Here is an 18,140-nt window from a genome sequence, read left to right as displayed (position 1 = left end):
TATAATGATCATTGCCTAGATATCGTCATAATTATTTGAAGTTCTATCAATTGCCTAACAGTAATTTGTTTACCCACCGTATGCTATTTTTCTTGAGAGAATCCACTAGTGAAATCTACAGCCCCTGGGTCTCTTCTTAATTATATTTCCCTTCAAGATCTATTTTTATTTGTTTTTATTTTTAGATCTATTAATCAAAAATACAAAAATACCTTGCTGCAATTTTTAGTTATTTATTTTATCTCGCGTTCCTGCGAGATCTTTTTATCCAATCTACTACAATTTTATCTATCCTTTTACCCGTGAGGGATTGACAACCCCTCTCTTACGTCGGGTTGCAAGTATTTGTTCTTTGTGTCCAGGAGCTATTTACGTGGTGTTGCATGGTTCTCCTACTGGTTCGATAACCTTGGTCTCATCACTGAGGGAAATACTTACCGTTGTTGTCCTGCATCATCCCTTCCTCTTTGGGGAAATACCGACGTAGTTCAAGCAAACATCAGGAGACGACTCTGCTCCCACATATTGCTTCATGGTAAGAGTGTTGGGAAACACAATAGAAAACTAAAAAATTGAACCTATGATCACCCAAGATCAATATGAAGATGCACAACGGGTTGAGATCACGATCATTACCGTTACCGAGCTGCAGTGGAAGAAGAATGTGTCGGTGTAGATCGTACTTCGAGTCCCTCGAACCGTCGATGAACGATCCCTCGTATCGCCCACGAACAATAGAGAAAAAACCCTTAGTATATATAGGTTGGAGGAGGAGTACAGTGCAACCACCAAGGGCGGAAAGCCTCCCTTGGGGCACCGGCCATGGGAGAAGGATTACGACTCCCTCCCCTTGTCCACCCCCTACCCCCACCCCAACAAGGAAAGGGGCCACCTTCCCACTTGGGCCTGTTTGGCCCAAGATGCCTTCCACCTCTTGGCCTTTTAAGGCTTGTTGATATTTAAATTAAATATAAACGTTCTAAATACCTCTTGATCATTATATATCTCCGAAAGCATTTTCCACATATATATAATTTATTGGTAATACCCAGTATTACCCAATACTCTCTGAAACCCTTCCGGTGACCCTGAAACGCTTTTGGATCCTCTCGGAACTATTTCGAATATTCATGAAACAATTCCACAAATATATTCTCATGACTCCCGTCCTACTAATACTCATCAGGTCATGATTGCCTGAAGCTTGTGACCCCATAGGTTTGGTAACTCATGGACATGAACGATACTGTTCGCTCAATGACCGGCAGCGGGACCAAGAGCGTTAGGTTATCATGTGATGTTCCCTTTGCTTCACGATACTTAAAAAACCCCGGGATGCATTGGTATCCTCCTGACTCATCACTATGCTCACTATACCGAAATCCTCGTTACCGTTTTTGTTCTTCTTTCTCATTATTGTGTTCCGACATCCACGTGATGAAATCACATGTGTCTAGCCAGATGATGATTAATGACATCACACCGAGAGCACCCTAAGAATATCTCTCCATTAGAGGAGCAAATTCCTCTCCTGAGCTATCCAACCACTTGTCAAACTTTTTGATGAACCTGTCAGTTGTTGTTATGATCACCGTGTTACAGGTGACGTTTGAGCAACCCCAAAGCTCATCATAAAAAAGTGACCACGAAACTCCCATGGTCTAAGGAGCAATATCACACGTTAATACTCCATGTTTTTAAAATTGAATGCAGACGATATTAACTCAATTCATAACAAACAAGATTCGGTTGGTTCAATATGATCGTTCTTCCAACGTCACAATCTCAATGTTGCTTTAGGATCATTGTTACACTTAACGATATCCTAAGATCCAGAAAACATGATCACCAACAACACATGAGCTAGTCTTAGAGGAGAGACTAGGGACCTTTTATTTTATCGTTTATCATTCCACACGTGCATATGAGTTTTCCATTGAATCGCATATTCTAGGATCATAGAAGTTATAGCAGAGAATATAAACTCTTTAATCACCAATATGGAAATATAATAATACAAATAGTATTGCCTCTAGGGCATATTTCCAATAGTCTCCCACTTGCACTAGAGTCAATAATCTAGTTTACATAGTCTCTTTAACACCTATGGCTATCCGGTGTTTCTCATGCTTTGCTCGTGGTAGAGCCTTCATCATCGGGTCTAACACATTCAAATTTGTGTGAATCTTGAGAATATTTACATAGCCCTTCTCAACATATTGTCGAATAATGTGATACTTGCGTTCAATGTGTTTGGTCTTCATGTGTGATCTTGGTTCCTTTGCTTGAGCAATGCCACCACTATTATAACAATAGAGGACCATTTGATTCATCACACTTGGGACAACATCAATTTCTTCAAGAAACTTCTTGATCCAGAACGCCTCCTTTGAAGCTTCCGAAGCCGCAATATACTCGGCTTCCATCGTACAATTAGCAACATTGTTTTGTTTCAAACTCTTCCAAAGAACCGCACCACCATTGATTGTAAAAACATAACCTGATTGAGATTTATAGTCATCTATATCAGTCATGAAGCTAGCATCGATGTAACCATTTACAATGAGTTCTTCATCCCCTCCATAAATAGGGAGCATATCCTTTGTTCTTTTGAGGTACTTAAGAAAATTCTTAACTACTATCCAGTGAGCCAATCCTAGATCACTCTAATATCTGCTACTAACACTTAGTGCATTAGAAACATCTGGTCTAGTACATATCATAGCATGCATGATAGAGCCAATTGTAGAGGCATATGGTACTCCACTCATTTGCACTCACTCGTCAGCTGTCTTGGGACATTGATTTCTGCTAAGTGTTACACCATGTGACATTGGGAGAAAACCTTTTTTGCATTCCCCATTTTAAACCTCTTTAAAACCTTGTCAATGTATGTTCTTTGGCTTAGTGCTATTAGACATCTTGATATATCTCTATAGATCTTTATGCCCAATATATATGCAGCTTCACCTAAGTCCTTCATTGATGATACACTCTTTAAATAATCTTTTATTGAGCCAAGATACTTAGTATCATTTCCAATCAATGATACACCATCCACATATAATATTAGAAATGCTACATAGCTGGCACTAAACTTCTTGTACACACAAGCTTCTTCATAATTTTTAATGAAGCCAGACTCTTTTAATACTTCATCAAAACATTGATTCCAGCTCCTTGATGCTTGCTTCAAACCATAGATTGACCTTTGACGCTTGCACACGTTTCAGGCATCCTTTGGATTGAAAATACCTTCTGGTTGTCTCATGTAAACATCATCTTTTAAATTTGCATTTTAGGAAAGTAGTTTTGACATCCATTTGCCATATGGCGTAATCCAAATATGCAGCTATAGCCATCATTCTGTATAAACTTTAGCACTGCTACTGGAGAGAAAGATTCATCATAATCAACTCCCTTAACTTGCAAAAAGCCTTTCGCAACTAGCCTTGCTTTGTAGATGGTAAGATTTCCATCTGCATCTATTTTTCTTTTGAAGATACATTTACATTGTATGGGTTTGACACCCTCTAGAAGATCAACCAATTTCCAAACTTGATTCTCATACATGGACTCCATTTCGGATTGCATGGCTTTGAGACATTTTTGTGAGCTGGGCACCACCATAGTTTTCTTGTAATGTGCAGGTTCATCTTCCTCTGAGATGAATATTTCATTGTGAAACCACTTAGGAGGTTCGATAACTCTTGTGGACCTATGTGGTTTAGTTACAATCTTAACTAGAGTTTCTACAACCGGTGTAGTAACTTCTTGTTCAGTTGTGTGGACAACCTCTAGAACAAATTCTGTTTTGTTAGTCCTCACTTCTGGAGATTCAATAATCTCATCGAGCTGTACTGTCATCCCACTTACTTCTTTAGCGAGAAACTCCTTCTCAATAAAGTGTCCATTTTTAGCGACAAACACTTTGTCTTCGCACTTTTTGTAGAAGGAATACCCAACTGTTTCTTTGGTGTAACCTACAAAGTAACACTTGTCTACTTTAGAGTTGAGCTTATTTGGCTGCAAACGTTTTACGTAAGTCTCGCAACCCCAAATCTTGAGATGTGACCAATTGGGTTCTTCCCATTCCATAACTCATATGGTGTCGTCTCTACAGACTTAGACGATGCTATGTTTAGTGTATATGTTGTTGTTTCAAGTGCATATCCTTAGAATGATAAAGGCAGATCGGTAATAATATCATTGACCTCACCATGTCCAACAAAGTTCGGTTACTCCTTTCAGATACTCCATTTCTTTGTGGAGTTCCTGGAGGAGTAAGTTGTGAGACAATTCCACAATCACTTAGATGTTTTCTAAACTCATGACTCGGATTTTCCGCTCCACAATCAGATCATAGAAATTTAATATTTTTGGCATGATGATTTTCAACTTCGTTCTGAAATTCTTTGAACTTTTCAAATGTTTCAGACTTATGTTTCATCAAGTAAATATATCCATACCTATTTAAATCATCAGTGAAGGTTACAAAGTATAAGTATCCATCGCGCGTTGGAATATTCATTGGACCACATACATCACTATGTATTATATTCAGTAATTCAAGCGCCCATTCTCGATGACTAGTGAATGGCATTTTAGTCATTTTACCCATCAGACAAGCTTCTCATGTATCATATGATTCAAAATCAAATGATGTTAAAGCTTTTCCATACGTTTCTTTCTGATATGACCAAGACAACAATGCCACATGTATGTGGTATTATCAGTCTTTTAGGACATTTAGCATTAATCTTATAGACAACCTTTTCACGCTCAAGATCTAATATGAATAATCCATCGATCATGGATGCAAATCCATAAATCATATCCTTATAATATATTGAACAACCATTGTTCTCTCACTTGTACCATCATTTATCGAACATGATCCAGAAGATAATGTTTTTACATAACTTTGGCACAAAATAACAATTACATAGTTCTAAAATCAATCCTGAAGGTAAATTCAAAGACATGACACCAACAGCTTGAGAAGCGATCCCATCACCATTCCCGATGCATTACAACTTTATTTTTTCTCAGCTTGCGAACATTCCTCACTTGTATTACTTTTATACCTTTACCAGAGGACAAACACATTCTTCTTATCCATCAGATACTTCAAGCGATTTCTTTTCCAGTGTCCTTTCTCTTTTTAGTAGAAACATATAGTCTTGCAAGATGGTCCACCCATGTTCCTCTTGGTGTTGCATTTCTTTTTGAAACATTATGTTTTGTTCACCATCAACTTTTGTAGGTTCTGCATCCAAATTTCTTTGGTTTTGAGCATCGCTCCATAAAGCAAAGTAATGATCAAATCGTTTTATGGCGTTTTCGGAAAATCTATTTCCATTGCATTAAGATTATCATAATAGTCTGCAATTCTGACACCTTGTACCTCAGCTATTGATATGTCCCAAAGGTATCTACTTTTCCAAACACTTTTGCTCTTCTTTTGGACTCTAATTTGCAACATTTGAATGGAACTAACCTGGACTGACGTTGTTTTCAGCACAATTGTCATGGTGTTATTTTTGTGCAGCAATAGAAGTTCTCGGACTGAGCTGAAAATTTACAGAGAATATTTCTAGAATAAATAAAAAATACTGGTGAAGAGAACCGCTGGAGGGGGGCCACCCAGGAGCCAAAAGCCCAAGGCGTGCGGCCACCCCCCAGGGCGCGCCTCCCAGGTTTGTGGGCCCCTGGAGCCTCCGGCAACCCTAACTCCAGCTCCATATATACCTATTCATGGAGAGAAAAATCAAGGAGAAAGAATCATCGCATTTACGATATGGAGCTGCCGCCACCTCCTATTCTCCCTCGGGAGGGCTGATCTGGAGTCTGTTCTGGGCTTCAGATAGGGGGATTCGACTCCGTCATCATCATCGACCATCCTCCATCAACAATTCCATGATGCTCACCGCCGAGAGTGAGTAATTCCTTTGTAGGCTTGCTGGACGATGATGGCTTGGATGAGATTTGTCATGTAATCGAGTCAATTTGATAGGGCTTGATCCCTAGTATCCACTATGTTCCGAGTTGATGTTGCTATGACTTTGCTATGTTTAATGCTTGTCACTAGGGCCCGAGTGCCATGATTTCAGATCTGAACCCTTATGTTTTCATGAATATATTTGAGTTCTTGATCCTATCTTGCAAGTTATATGCACCTATTACGTGTTATGATCCGCATACCCTAAGGTGACAATAATTGGGATTCTTTCTGGTGATTACCGTAGTTTGAGGAGTTCATATATTCACTATATGCTAATGCTTTGTTCCGGTTCTCTATTAAAAGCATGCCTTAATATCCTTTAGATTTCCTTATGGACCCCGCTGCCACGGGAAGGTAGGACAAAAGATACCATGCAAGTTCTTATTATAACCATGGATGACAATATGCGGAATACATGCCTACATTATATTGATGAATTTTAGCTAGTGAGTATCGCTCTAGGTTGTGACTTTTACATGATGAATAGCATACAACATAATTATCCATCACCGATCCAATGCCTAAGTTTTTCATATATTGATCTTTGCTAAGTTACTTTCGTTGTTGCTACTGTTACAATCACTACAAAACTATTACTATTGTTGTTGTTACCACTGCTATCAAACTGTCATACTACAGTGCTACTAAACACTTTGCTGCAGATATTTAGTTCTTCAGGTGTGGTTGAATTGACAATTCAACTACTAATACTTACAAATATTTTTTGGCTCCCCTTGTGTCGAATCAATAAATTTGGGTGAAATACTACCCTTGAAGACTGTTGTAATCCCCTCTACTTGTGCGTATCAAGACCTTTTTATAGCGCCGTTGCCGGGGAGTATAGCTTTATTTGTTGAGTCACTTGGGAATTATATCTATTGATCACTATGAAGAATATGAAAGATACTAGAAGCAAGATCATTCCCTCTAAGACGAGTGGAGGTAAGGAACTGCCGTGGTGGAGATATGGCAACGGCGTTAGCGAGGAGAGCAGTTGTGTCATGCGGCGAAAGAATGAGAGAGTGAATTACATTTTTTTAATAAGAAAGGCATGTCTTTTTTTAGGGAAAGCAATTGTTTGCTACAAGAGAAATATCACATACTTTTATATAGTGAAAAATGTCAGACACCCTAACAATTCATCTATGAAGAAAAAATACAACAAATGATTTACATGTGAGATTACGATTTATTAAAATTGGAATGCCACTCACTCTACTAAAAATCACGATACCACTCACTCTGACTAAAAATGGTCAACTAATCGCATTTGAAGTTCACTCACATTTAGCATCTGACCAACAAATATAAATTGTATATGAGATTTTTTTATTTTTTTTATTTTTTATATGTTCACTTTGTAGATCAGAGATAAAAATTGATGGCCTACGATGATGTTTTGAAATGTCGATTGACAAAGCTTTATGATGGATCGGACTGAGAAATCACCGAGTTGTACACAATCAGAAGAGATGCATATGAACAATTATCCTTTATGTATTTGTTGTGCATGATAACACATAAGGTGTGTTTCTATATTATTTATGTTTGCAAAGTATGAGAGAGATTGAGACGAATTATTTAGAGCTCCAAAAAGAATCTATCGACAAGGGTGTTGAAGCGATGTCGATAGAATTTTATACAACAAAAGGCCCGTAGCAACGCACGGGCATTCTACTAGTAGTACCTAGTGTGTTGCGAGAACAGTTCAATGGAGTATATTCTTGATATGTTTTATTACGAATGCAAAAAATAAACATTATTTGCTTGACAAAACAAAAACCTTGCTTTATCCATGTAGGACTTTTTGACTTAATTAAACACATTTTTATTAATCATCGATCAACATATCACACTAGCTACTCTGTAGATTTCATTGACTTGGCTCATGATACCGTTAGTTGTAGTTGGATTTTGGTGTAAAGTTGCTCAGATCACGTAGAAAGTTTTGGGGCTGTCCTTGTTACCAACCTTTTTAACTTTCTAGTATCTTATACAAATAGAAAGAAGACTGGGTCAATAAAATAAGTGTGCACATGTCCTTTATCGCTAGGTTTTCTCTAGTAAGCTGAGCAAACTCTATTCGATTCATACATGCACAATAATTTAGTAACATATTTATAAGTGTTAAATTCCTTAAATATTGTAAATATATATGTTACCTTTGATCAGCAAACTAGCAAGCAATGAGAACCGAAATGATGTCAGGGCACCCAAATTTGATTCATCCTTATGAGGGATGGATTTGGTGTTGCCCTAACATTAGTAGGTGGTATCATACTTAGCACAAGCACATGTATTGTAATGCATGCCTACGCCCCAGTGTTGGTCGACATCATAATTCCTATTGATCATGCTTCTGGAAATAATCAACAGAATGATAATGGCAAAGGCTAACGGATGCCATTAGTCCCTCATCACTTTGGTGCATGCATGCTCTGTCGACGCTGACAGCACGAATTTCTAGGTAGGACACGAATGGTAATCAAGAGATTAATGAGATCGATCGGCCGGTTTGCGTTGCATTTGACATATGAAGTGAAATTTACTGGACTTTGATGTGAAATTGCTAGCTATATATAGCTAGGTAGCTATTCTGCGGTGGTTGTGATACTCACATCAAATCAAACTTCTACATCTCAAAATCTTCCACAGAATTGATGGAAGTGCAGTGTGATCTTTTACCAGAGAAATCTAGTGCAATGATACAAAGGACTTATCATCATACCTGGACAACTGTACGGCTCTACACAGCGAGTAACTTGTTCGTCTGTGGATTGGGCAGCATGGTCCTATAGACAGCTGAAAGCACACACAGTGTGGTACCATTGGTAAGAACATACACTTTGACCGCAGCAAAACCCAACCTAACCAAACAGATGGAAAGCATTTTACCACATGCTATAACACCCTATGCATGTCCCCACCTCTGCTAAAAAGTCCAGCCTGCCGTAGGGTCGGTACTCATGCATGCATTTGACTTGTCTCAAGGTTTTTCACGCATCCAAAATAATAAAGGGCATGTGCAATGCAAGAGGACTATATGCGGGCACTTAAATATAAAGATACATAACATCATTAGCGCATGTGATAAGTTGGTCAATTTTTTCAGGAGTCTAATGCAAATCTATTTTGAACCATCAATTAAGCTTCAGTTATGGTACTTGAACCCTAAAATGTTCTCGGTTTTAGATAGTGTTTTGCAAAAATGTTAGCATTTCAAACAAGCCGAGCCAATTAATTCCCGCAGTTTCCTAATTAGATAAAGTAAAAAAAAAACTATTGCCTTCAGATCTCATGCATGCCACCTGGTACCCAAAAATAAGACACATTTCCTACAAAATTACAAAGTTAGAACTCATGCCATGGTACCCAAAAATGATTGCATATAGCGCACCACCTTGACAGTTTGGCGCAAGCACATCCATGTCAAGGCATAAACGCTCCAACAATATTTTCAGTCGTCGACTATCCATGACCATAAGTTTTCCAACAATATTTGCAATTGCCGACTATCCCCGACCATTCCCGCAAAAGAAAAAAGAGAGACTATCCCCGGCCATTGGCTTGTTGAGTCTTGACCTTCGACCGCTGAAGCATAGATAGACCAAGATTGCAAACGATTGAATGACAAGAAGATAGCCAAATTAACCAACACGTCGCACTTCCTCTCACTAAATGTAGGGCGTGCGCAACCACCCATTAAAACCTGTAACCAATTAATGTGCAAATTAGCGTGCCAAGAGAAAGTATGTAGCGGAAACCAATTGTGAAAACTCCATGGAAACTGTATCAAAGAGTTTACAAAAACTATCAAACAAATACAATATGTATATATAGTCTTTTCTAGAGGTAGAGCTAGGTCCATTTCAAAAGTGGACGTGGACAACTGCTGGCCATTAGCCCATCACCAGAGTCCATGGTTCCCAACGAGCTATAGGTAAGGTACAGTGGATCTATCATGCCAAGGGCTCGAAGACAAAGAGACAAAGCTACGGCTAAGCTCATTCTGTTCCTTTTGTACTGCACTCTACAGTACACAGTGCCGGGAGAATGAGATCGAGTAGCAAAGAAGGGTCCGTGACGTCAGCGGTGGGCCCAGGTGGGTCCCACAGGCGCTCATTCCCCTCGCCCACGCGCGACGGAAAGGAATGCCCGACCTCCCTTTTTTATACTCGCCACCTTCTCCCCCTCCTTTCTCCATTCTCTCATCCTGCCTGTATATACCTGCGAGAGCCCTCCTCGCCTCTCCCTCACCGCACCTCGATCTGATCAACCTGCTCATTCTTCTTCTTCTTCCCTACATACACAAGCTATAGCTAGCCTGCTCTCGCCGATGATCAAGAAAATATAGTACATCGACCCAAGCTAGCTAGGAGAAGAGATCGAGGTCTGATCGATCTCTGTGATCTAGAGCGCGTAGCTGATCGTCTGAGGTGAGTGTGTATGCATATCAAGCTACTGATTGATCAATCCAGCTACTTTGCGTGTTCATAGTTCGTCGATCTCCAATCTTTGTTTCTTCTTTTAATAATTTCCGTGGCGCTATACGTACTGGTGTGTGTGGTGTCTTTAGTTACCCTCTCTTCCCTGGCCACTTTCCTCTTCACTTGGGGCTAATCGATTTTCTTTGTATTCGTTTTCATATCATATGCATATGTCGTACGTCCAAGGTATACACAAATCTCGCTGCAGTGGGTCTTGATGTGTATTGATCCAAAAGCTTCAGCTTATATCATGGGCGTTAATCTTCAAAAAACTGCATTCTGGTCCGAAGAAACACGGGGTATTTGGGCAGGGCAGTTAAATATTACTGAATTTGCACATACATGCTATTTGGAATTTTTGAGGTAGTTCCATATGATTAGTGCTGCACAATTTCACAATACATGTTGCTCTCTACATTATTATACCCATAGTTTTCCCATCATCAACTGAAGGTTTTACAATTTTTCGTACAACTTGGCACTTCTGAAGGTTATTTGTCATACTTTACTAAAACTAATATACTCTCAGAACCAATAGATCCGTCCGTAGAGTTACGAGGTATGCAGCCAGCCCACTAGGTCCAATCCTCCGTGGTTGCAACCTAGGTGTCTTATTCTTCGAAATTAGAAATTAGTCCTGACAAGGTGCCCCCCTCCCCCCTAGATCCTTCATTATACAAGGTGGTCTAATCGATGTGCAAACATATACTTTTTACTGAACCGGAATTTAGTATATATATTGCACAATCTGTATGCATTGACCATGATATACCTGTTCTTTTATTCTTGAATGAGAAAAGGCTATTCTGTTAGGATGGGCAGTCACTCTTGAAGGTCTATGCGATTGAGGTCATACTAATGATCCAAGAAAAAAATCATGTGTTCTAAATTAAAAAAATCTTATGTTAAACTAAAATTGGTCTTTATATAGCATACATTTCAAATTAGAATTGGAGAATGTTTGCTTCATGCGATTACTTCAACTGCATAATATTTCCAAACATTCCATCTATGGAGAGTGTGTCGGCATTTTGATTCAACCAAGTATCCCTTTTTTTGTTAATGCTAAATAAAAATGTATAGAAGGATACACCTAACCTTTTAAATTTAAATATACATACTTAAAGTTCACAACATATCATATACATGTACTAAATGAATTCATTTTTTTCACATGAAAAGGATGATAAATCATTTTTCAGCATACACACATGCATTTAACCACACATCTAGCACACTTTCAAACATGAATCATTGCACATACTTAAGGAAGCAACACACCCATCTTTGCTCTGCAACCCAACTTAGATTCTCTTTAAGGTGGTGAGTGTTAAAATGTTAAAGTTACTTTGCAACATCTCATAATAAGTTACTCCCTCCGATCCAAAAAAAGTGTCCGAGCTTTGAACAAAGGTTAGTTCAACTTTCGTTCAAAGCCACGAGCCCACGACACTTATTTTGGATCAGATGGAGTAGTATATACATGTTTGGTTGGTTGCCGCAATTTTTCAAAAATCAATTATACATGTCTTATGCCGTCGGGCTATTTTCGGTGTTTTATGACATTATTGGTGTGGTACACTTCTTATAGAACATATTATGCTCTGCGTGTCATGGATAAAAAAAAAATGTTGCCAATTCTTTCCCCATTTGTTATGGAACTTTTTATTGCCCCGCACACAAAAATGTAGATTATATTAATTTTGGTAAAGAATGGAAAACTTTTGCTCCTACCTAAGGTCCCGCACGGTACATAGGGATTTCCACGAGTTCCGTAAAAGAATGAAAGTGTTCATATTGAAACTCTTAGAGCATCTCCAGCCATTGGCACCCCCAAGAATATCACCGAACCAAAAAAGTTGGTGTCTTGGGGGTCATCCGGCGAAATCCGGCGAAATAAAGAGGGCATCTTCCCAGTCACACCCCACCCCAAGCAAAAGTTTGTGAGGAGAATGATTAAGTGGACTAAGAAAAAGGACATGTGGTGAGACACGATTCGCCGAAACGTTCGCCGGCGCCCCCAAGAGACCCCCAGCGCGCCGGGTTTCGCCTGGGTTTGCCGGCGCTATTTTGACGTCCTGGGGGCGTGACTGGGCCGTATTTCGGCGAAAAGTGCCTTCCAAGCCTAAAACTGAGCCTAAAAAGGTGTCCTGGGGGGCGTCCTGGGGAGGCTAGTGGAGATGCTCTTATGTTCCATCCAATTTCTTCCATAGATTGTTTTCTCATTTTTCTTTGTTTTATCTTGATTTGAGAATTGGTTTGTAGCCCGGTGTAAGGACTTAGTGGTTGCATATACATCCTTGCTGACTCTAGTTAGTAGTAGCAAATCATGTTATCTCGCAGTCGTTTCAATCTTAAAATTCCACGGGGCTCTCCCCGGCTCGACTAGTTTTTTTCTCAATTCAGAGGGACAGAAAATATAGAAGGAGATCCGGTAGTGATGACCCCTCCTTCCTCTCTGTCTCTGATGCTCATATGCGAGATAGATGCGACAGTGAGTGATGCACCCCACAAGAGGCCAAAGGCGAAACACAGGGAATGATTGATCTCCCTCCCTGGACCTCGTTCTTCTTGATCCACCCCACACTAGGGAGGGACGAAGGTACCATGCGTTCATGCATGCCCTACCTAGCCAGCCAGCACAAAGTCTACCGGCCGGCCGGTAGCCCGGTACGGTGGGCACTGCAGACAACTGTTGAGCCGCAAGTTGCAAGAAGCTGCAGCAGCGAATATGAGCGCATCTGGGCAGCAGAAGGGTCACCGCGCGCTGGGTGTGCCGTGGAATTCCTCGACAAAGGGACAGGGCGGTCAGAGGCCGTGCTACGGTGCAAGGGCAGGAGCCAACCGGTGGTCGTGTGCGCCTCCTGGCCGCTGGCGCCGCTGCCCCCTTTTCCTCCGCTCTCTTTGCATTCGCATGCTTTGGCTATCAGCCGGAGCACTCCACTTTGCATTCGCATGCTTTTTAGCCGCTTCTCCTTTGCACTTTGCAGGCCTGATCCGAGAAAGAGCCTTCATTACCTCTCCTCCTTCTGGACCTCTCTTCGTCTCCGATCCTCACGTTTTTATTCCTTGCCCTGCTTTTTTTCCATCAATTTCCAGCCCCACAAACCTCAGCGTGCCAAGATTTAGTACTGCACATTTTCCCAATTCGCGTGCGCTCCGGCCTGTTGTGTGCTAGGGTCTGGTTGAGAACTACCCATGCATGTGTATGCACCATCTTAGCTAGTTAGTTGTGCTTTGTTGCACTATCTGGTTATTATATAGCAAGTGTTCTTGATCAGAGCAAACTAACTACTCGTACGACTGCTAGATGGTTTGGAAAGAGGAAGCTAGCCTGTTTTGTATGCGCGTCAATGCTGGGGGAGTGACTATATGTCTCCGTCGTTCCTCACTGTTTGCACTAGCCTGTCTTGATTCAATCCGCTCAGAAGCTGCCTTCAAATCATGAAATGGCATACATAACCGCGTTATATTTCCACTGTGCAAAATTGCAAACCCGTGAATGCCGAAAGCATCTCAATATATGTAGCATTTCTTTACAGGCCTCTGGCTCTGCTTGCGCTTGAGTCGTTGTGTGCATTGCATTTCATGAGGGCATTATGATCGATCAGGATGAGTAGGGAATCATTAACACTTGCTCCTAACTAGCCTATTAGCTATTTTGTCTTAGACAATATACTATGTTGATGTGATATAGTTTTTTGATATATACACATTTCAGTTTTTTTCACTCGCCCCAACTCCTGCCCGGTCAAGTTACACTAGACCAGATCGACCATATCCTGCTGCTGCTATAATTCGCTGCTGACTATAGCCCACATGCCCTCTCATTCCACACTCCAACAGTCGACAGTATCATTCACAGGCCTGTAACTTTCCCACGTTTGTCTGAACCCTCCCTGCATGCTGCCCCTTGCATGCTCAGGCTTTGCCCTACGAGTACTAGTATATCATCATACGATAAACTGGAGTGCGGAACCCCAACATGGCTCGATTAAATTTTACCAAAGCACTGAAACCCATACACTCACTCTCACATAGGAATACTATACTATACTTCAGTCTGTATGCTACTCATCCAGTACCGATCCACACCCAACCAACTGTCAACACCACTGTTCCCTTCTGCTGCAACTGAACCTCCCCCTATCTGCAGTCACCTTTGCAGTATAAAGAAATGCAGGCTTGCATAGCATCGAATGATTCACGCGAGCACTTTCATGCTTCTTTGTTTATACTACTAGTGCCAGTACTCGCGAGCTATATCATTCGTAGGCCTATCCAGGAGTTGCTGAATTTTATGCACATCCAACCTATGCGCACAGGTAGTGGTGGTGGTGTTGATCATATGGACTCCATGGAATCATGCGTCCCTCCAGGGTTCAGGTTCCACCCCACCGACGAGGAGCTCGTCGGCTACTACCTCCGCAAGAAGGTGGCCTCCCAGAAGATCGACCTCGACGTCATCCGCGACATCGATCTCTACCGCATCGAGCCATGGGATCTCACAGGTACCTTATCTCTACAACTCTTTTATATATGACCTGACATATGTCATGCATGCACATTGGTTCACAGTTCTTAGTCCTAATTTTTTGCTCAACTCTATCTGAATGTATTGAAGAGCACTGTGGCATCGGGTACGAGGAGCAGAACGAGTGGTACTTCTTCAGCTTCAAGGACCGCAAGTACCCGACGGGGACGAGGACGAACAGGGCGACCATGGCAGGGTTCTGGAAGGCGACGGGGAGGGACAAGGCGGTGCATGAGAGGAGCAGGCTCATCGGCATGAGGAAGACCCTCGTCTTCTACAAGGGCAGGGCGCCCAACGGACAGAAGACCGACTGGATCATGCACGAGTACCGCCTCGAGACTGACGAGAACGCGCCGCCGCAGGCAAGCTACACGCTCTCTATTCCTGTTACTATTTCCAATGTTAGTTTTGAGCAAAGAAATGTAGAGTGTAAATTAGCTTTCACATTCCCAACCAAATGGTATTTTCAACTAGCTTACCACAGTAAGAAGTTGGTAGGTCCACAGCAACCAACCAATATATGAATGTTACTCAAATAGATACTACTCCCTTCATTCCAAATTATTTGATTTTTTATGTCTCTTAGGTGAATCTTCTCTAAGTTTGACCAAGTCTAAATATATCAACATTTATATTATATATGTTGAATGATGTACATATTAATTAGCAATCTTTTATTATAAACTTGACCAAACTTTAAAAAGTTTGACTTAGGTCAAAGTTTGACTAGTTAGTAATTTTGGACGGATTAAGAACTGTAGTTTAGATTCTAGCCTACCAATTAACTGATTTTCTTTCTTTCACCTAAAGAAACTATATGAATACAAAAACAAATAAGAAAAAGAACTTGGGTTGGGATGCATTTGATCTAGACGTCTGAAATCAGTAATCGATTTTATAATTTTACATGCATCATATATATGGTTGTGGACAAATATTATTATACTCACCAAAATTGTTATTTTTTCATGCTTTTCAGAAGGGAAAAATGTGTGATATCTTTTATGTAAAATAAAACCCAATTTTTCACTCATGCATTTTACTTGACTTTTTAAGAATCGTTTTTTATTAATATGAATTCAACGACGATCGATTTAAATGCATCCTCAAAATATTATCACGAATATATTTGGTGCTTCGTACTCATGGGGAAAAAGAATAAGCACATACAAAAGAAAACAGGTCTTAAATCTTAATGACTTAATATAATCTGATAGACAAGGATTTTTATTGCTAAAGTAGCACTCACCACCAGTTTGCCCGGGCGCATGCATGTACTCTAACTCAAGCACAGAAACTAATGGTCCATAGAGACAAACACATCACTAGTAGCAAAGCACCGGCAGCAAGATAAGCTCCCTTTTTGCGAGTCTTCCAAAGTCTTCTACTCTTCCTGATAAAGCTAGGGATGCAGCCAGCATGTATCCGGTGTTGCCATCCTGACCATGCCACTTGCAAACACCTTTTTGGAGTTCTCCTTGAGAAATGCATGCGCATGCTGCATGCATGTACTGGTCTAGGGTTTCGCACTGTGAACATTCTAGCACGCCCGTGCCATTGTTTACATGCTGTCTGCAACTAGCTAGGAGCCTAGGACTAGCACTACTCATGAAATGTATTGTAGAATGCCACAATCACTAGCAGAGAAAACCAAAGTTTCAGGACTCCACTACACAGTGGAGAGGTAGCTAACTTTAGTAGATTCCTTTCACTTGCAAATATTTTGAGAAGCTTGCAGATCTCTTTCACATCTAGCTAACTTCGTAGTGTCCATATGTGTGTGTACAGGAAGAAGGATGGGTGGTGTGCAGGGCGTTCAAGAAGAGGACGGCGTACCCGAACCGGGGCATGATGGAGAGATGGGGCTCAAACTACTCCTACAACGAGGTCAATGCCATGTCTAGCGGGCCGTTCCCGGACCCGAACATGGCGTCGACGTACGCGGCAGCGGCGCAGATGGGCAGGGGCGCGAGCTTCAAGGAGGAGGCGGAGCAGCTGGACGGGGCCGCCGCCCTGCAGCGATACACCTCCAGCCACCTCGTCGAGCTGCCGCAGCTCGAGAGCCCCTCTGCTCCTCTCCCGCGTAAGAAGGCCAGGGCGCCCGAGGAGGAGGAAGATGCCGCCTCCGGTGGCAGTAGGCGTCGACCTCGCAAGCACGCGCAGGCCGACAATGCGGCCACCACGGACTGGAGGGCGCTGGACAAATTCGTAGCGTCGCAGCTCAGCCCCGGTGGCGAGTGCGCCGCTCTGGAAGCAACGACGGCGACCACGGCGGCTGCGGCAGCCGGCGCGAGCTCGCAGGCGCAGGCGCAGCTGGACCGTGACGAGGACGATATGGCCGCATTGCTGTTCCTCAACAGCGACGGGAGGGATGAGATGGAAAGGTGGACGGGGTTGCTTGGCTCGGCCGGCGCCAGCGTCGACGGCGAACTTGGGATCTGCGTCTTTGATAAATGATGGAGAAAGGGCCGTGTCGCTCGTGCGGCATGCGTGGATTATCCATGATATATGGTTATAGCTGAAAGTTCATAATTTGTTGTCCCTTTTCTTCTCTGCTTCTTCTTTTATATATGTCCCCAAATGTGATGTTGTAACTTTATATATCTGTCCCTGTGCAGAGTCATAAGATGCATGGCATCGCTATGTGCTTGATATCCGCATTCATGTTTTTCAGAAGATGGGTAACTTGTCTCATTGTCAATGGCTTCATCCCCGAAGTTGGGTGGTACATAGCACCCTAGCTACCTCAATTACTACTTCTGTACCAAAATACTTGTTGTTGGGGAAACTGGTACTAGTTTACCCCAACTACAAGTATTTTGGTATGCCCAAGCCCTACTATGCAAAAACATTCACAGAAGACTTTTTCCCTCTCCCTCCCGGGCCGCTCGTGTGGGCGGTTCCGGAGGGGAAAACCCTAGCCCCGCGCGCCACCCCCTTCCCTGTGCTCCCTGGCCGCCGCCGCCGGCAGCGACGGTGGTGGCGGTGCCCGGACGTCAAAGGTGGAGGGCCTAGTCGACGCGCCCCGACGGGCCTCCTTCACACGGGGAGCGGTGTCAAGGGGCAGCGCGGGGAGAGTTCCGGTGTGGCGGTGCACGGCGGGGAGCGCGTGGTG

The 18,140-nt window shown here is 42.1% G+C and overlaps 1 protein-coding gene across 1 annotated transcript; it reads left to right on the top strand.

The window, feature by feature from the left end:
• The first annotated feature begins 10,211 nt into the window (after positions 1–10,211).
• LOC123093558 (NAC domain-containing protein 37) lies at positions 10,212–17,681 on the top strand. The gene is made up of 4 exons (XM_044515539.1): positions 10,212–10,440; positions 14,817–15,002; positions 15,116–15,387; positions 16,814–17,681. Exons 2-4 carry the CDS (start codon positions 14,840–14,842, stop codon positions 17,480–17,482), a joined length of 1,104 nt encoding a protein of 367 aa, XP_044371474.1. The 5' UTR covers positions 10,212–10,440; positions 14,817–14,839; the 3' UTR covers positions 17,483–17,681.
• Positions 17,682–18,140: the final 459 nt, after the last annotated feature.

This window comes from Triticum aestivum, chromosome 4B (assembly GCF_018294505.1).
Source record: "Triticum aestivum cultivar Chinese Spring chromosome 4B, IWGSC CS RefSeq v2.1, whole genome shotgun sequence".
Lineage (NCBI taxonomy): Eukaryota > Viridiplantae > Streptophyta > Magnoliopsida > Poales > Poaceae > Triticum > Triticum aestivum.
The sequence above is the reverse complement of the archived record's forward strand: the minus strand, read 5'-3'. Positions and strand labels throughout refer to the sequence as shown.

Excerpts from the sequence above, each read along its gene's own strand:
- LOC123093558 (XM_044515539.1), top strand. The coding sequence starts at position 14,840 with ATGGACTCCATGGAATCATGCGTCCCTCCAGGGTTCAGGTTCCACCCC. Across the intron at positions 15,003-15,115 it reads CGAGCCATGGGATCTCACAG|AGCACTGTGGCATCGGGTAC; the intron begins GTACCTTATCTC and ends AATGTATTGAAG. Across the intron at positions 15,388-16,813 it reads ACGAGAACGCGCCGCCGCAG|GAAGAAGGATGGGTGGTGTG; the intron begins GCAAGCTACACG and ends GTGTGTGTACAG.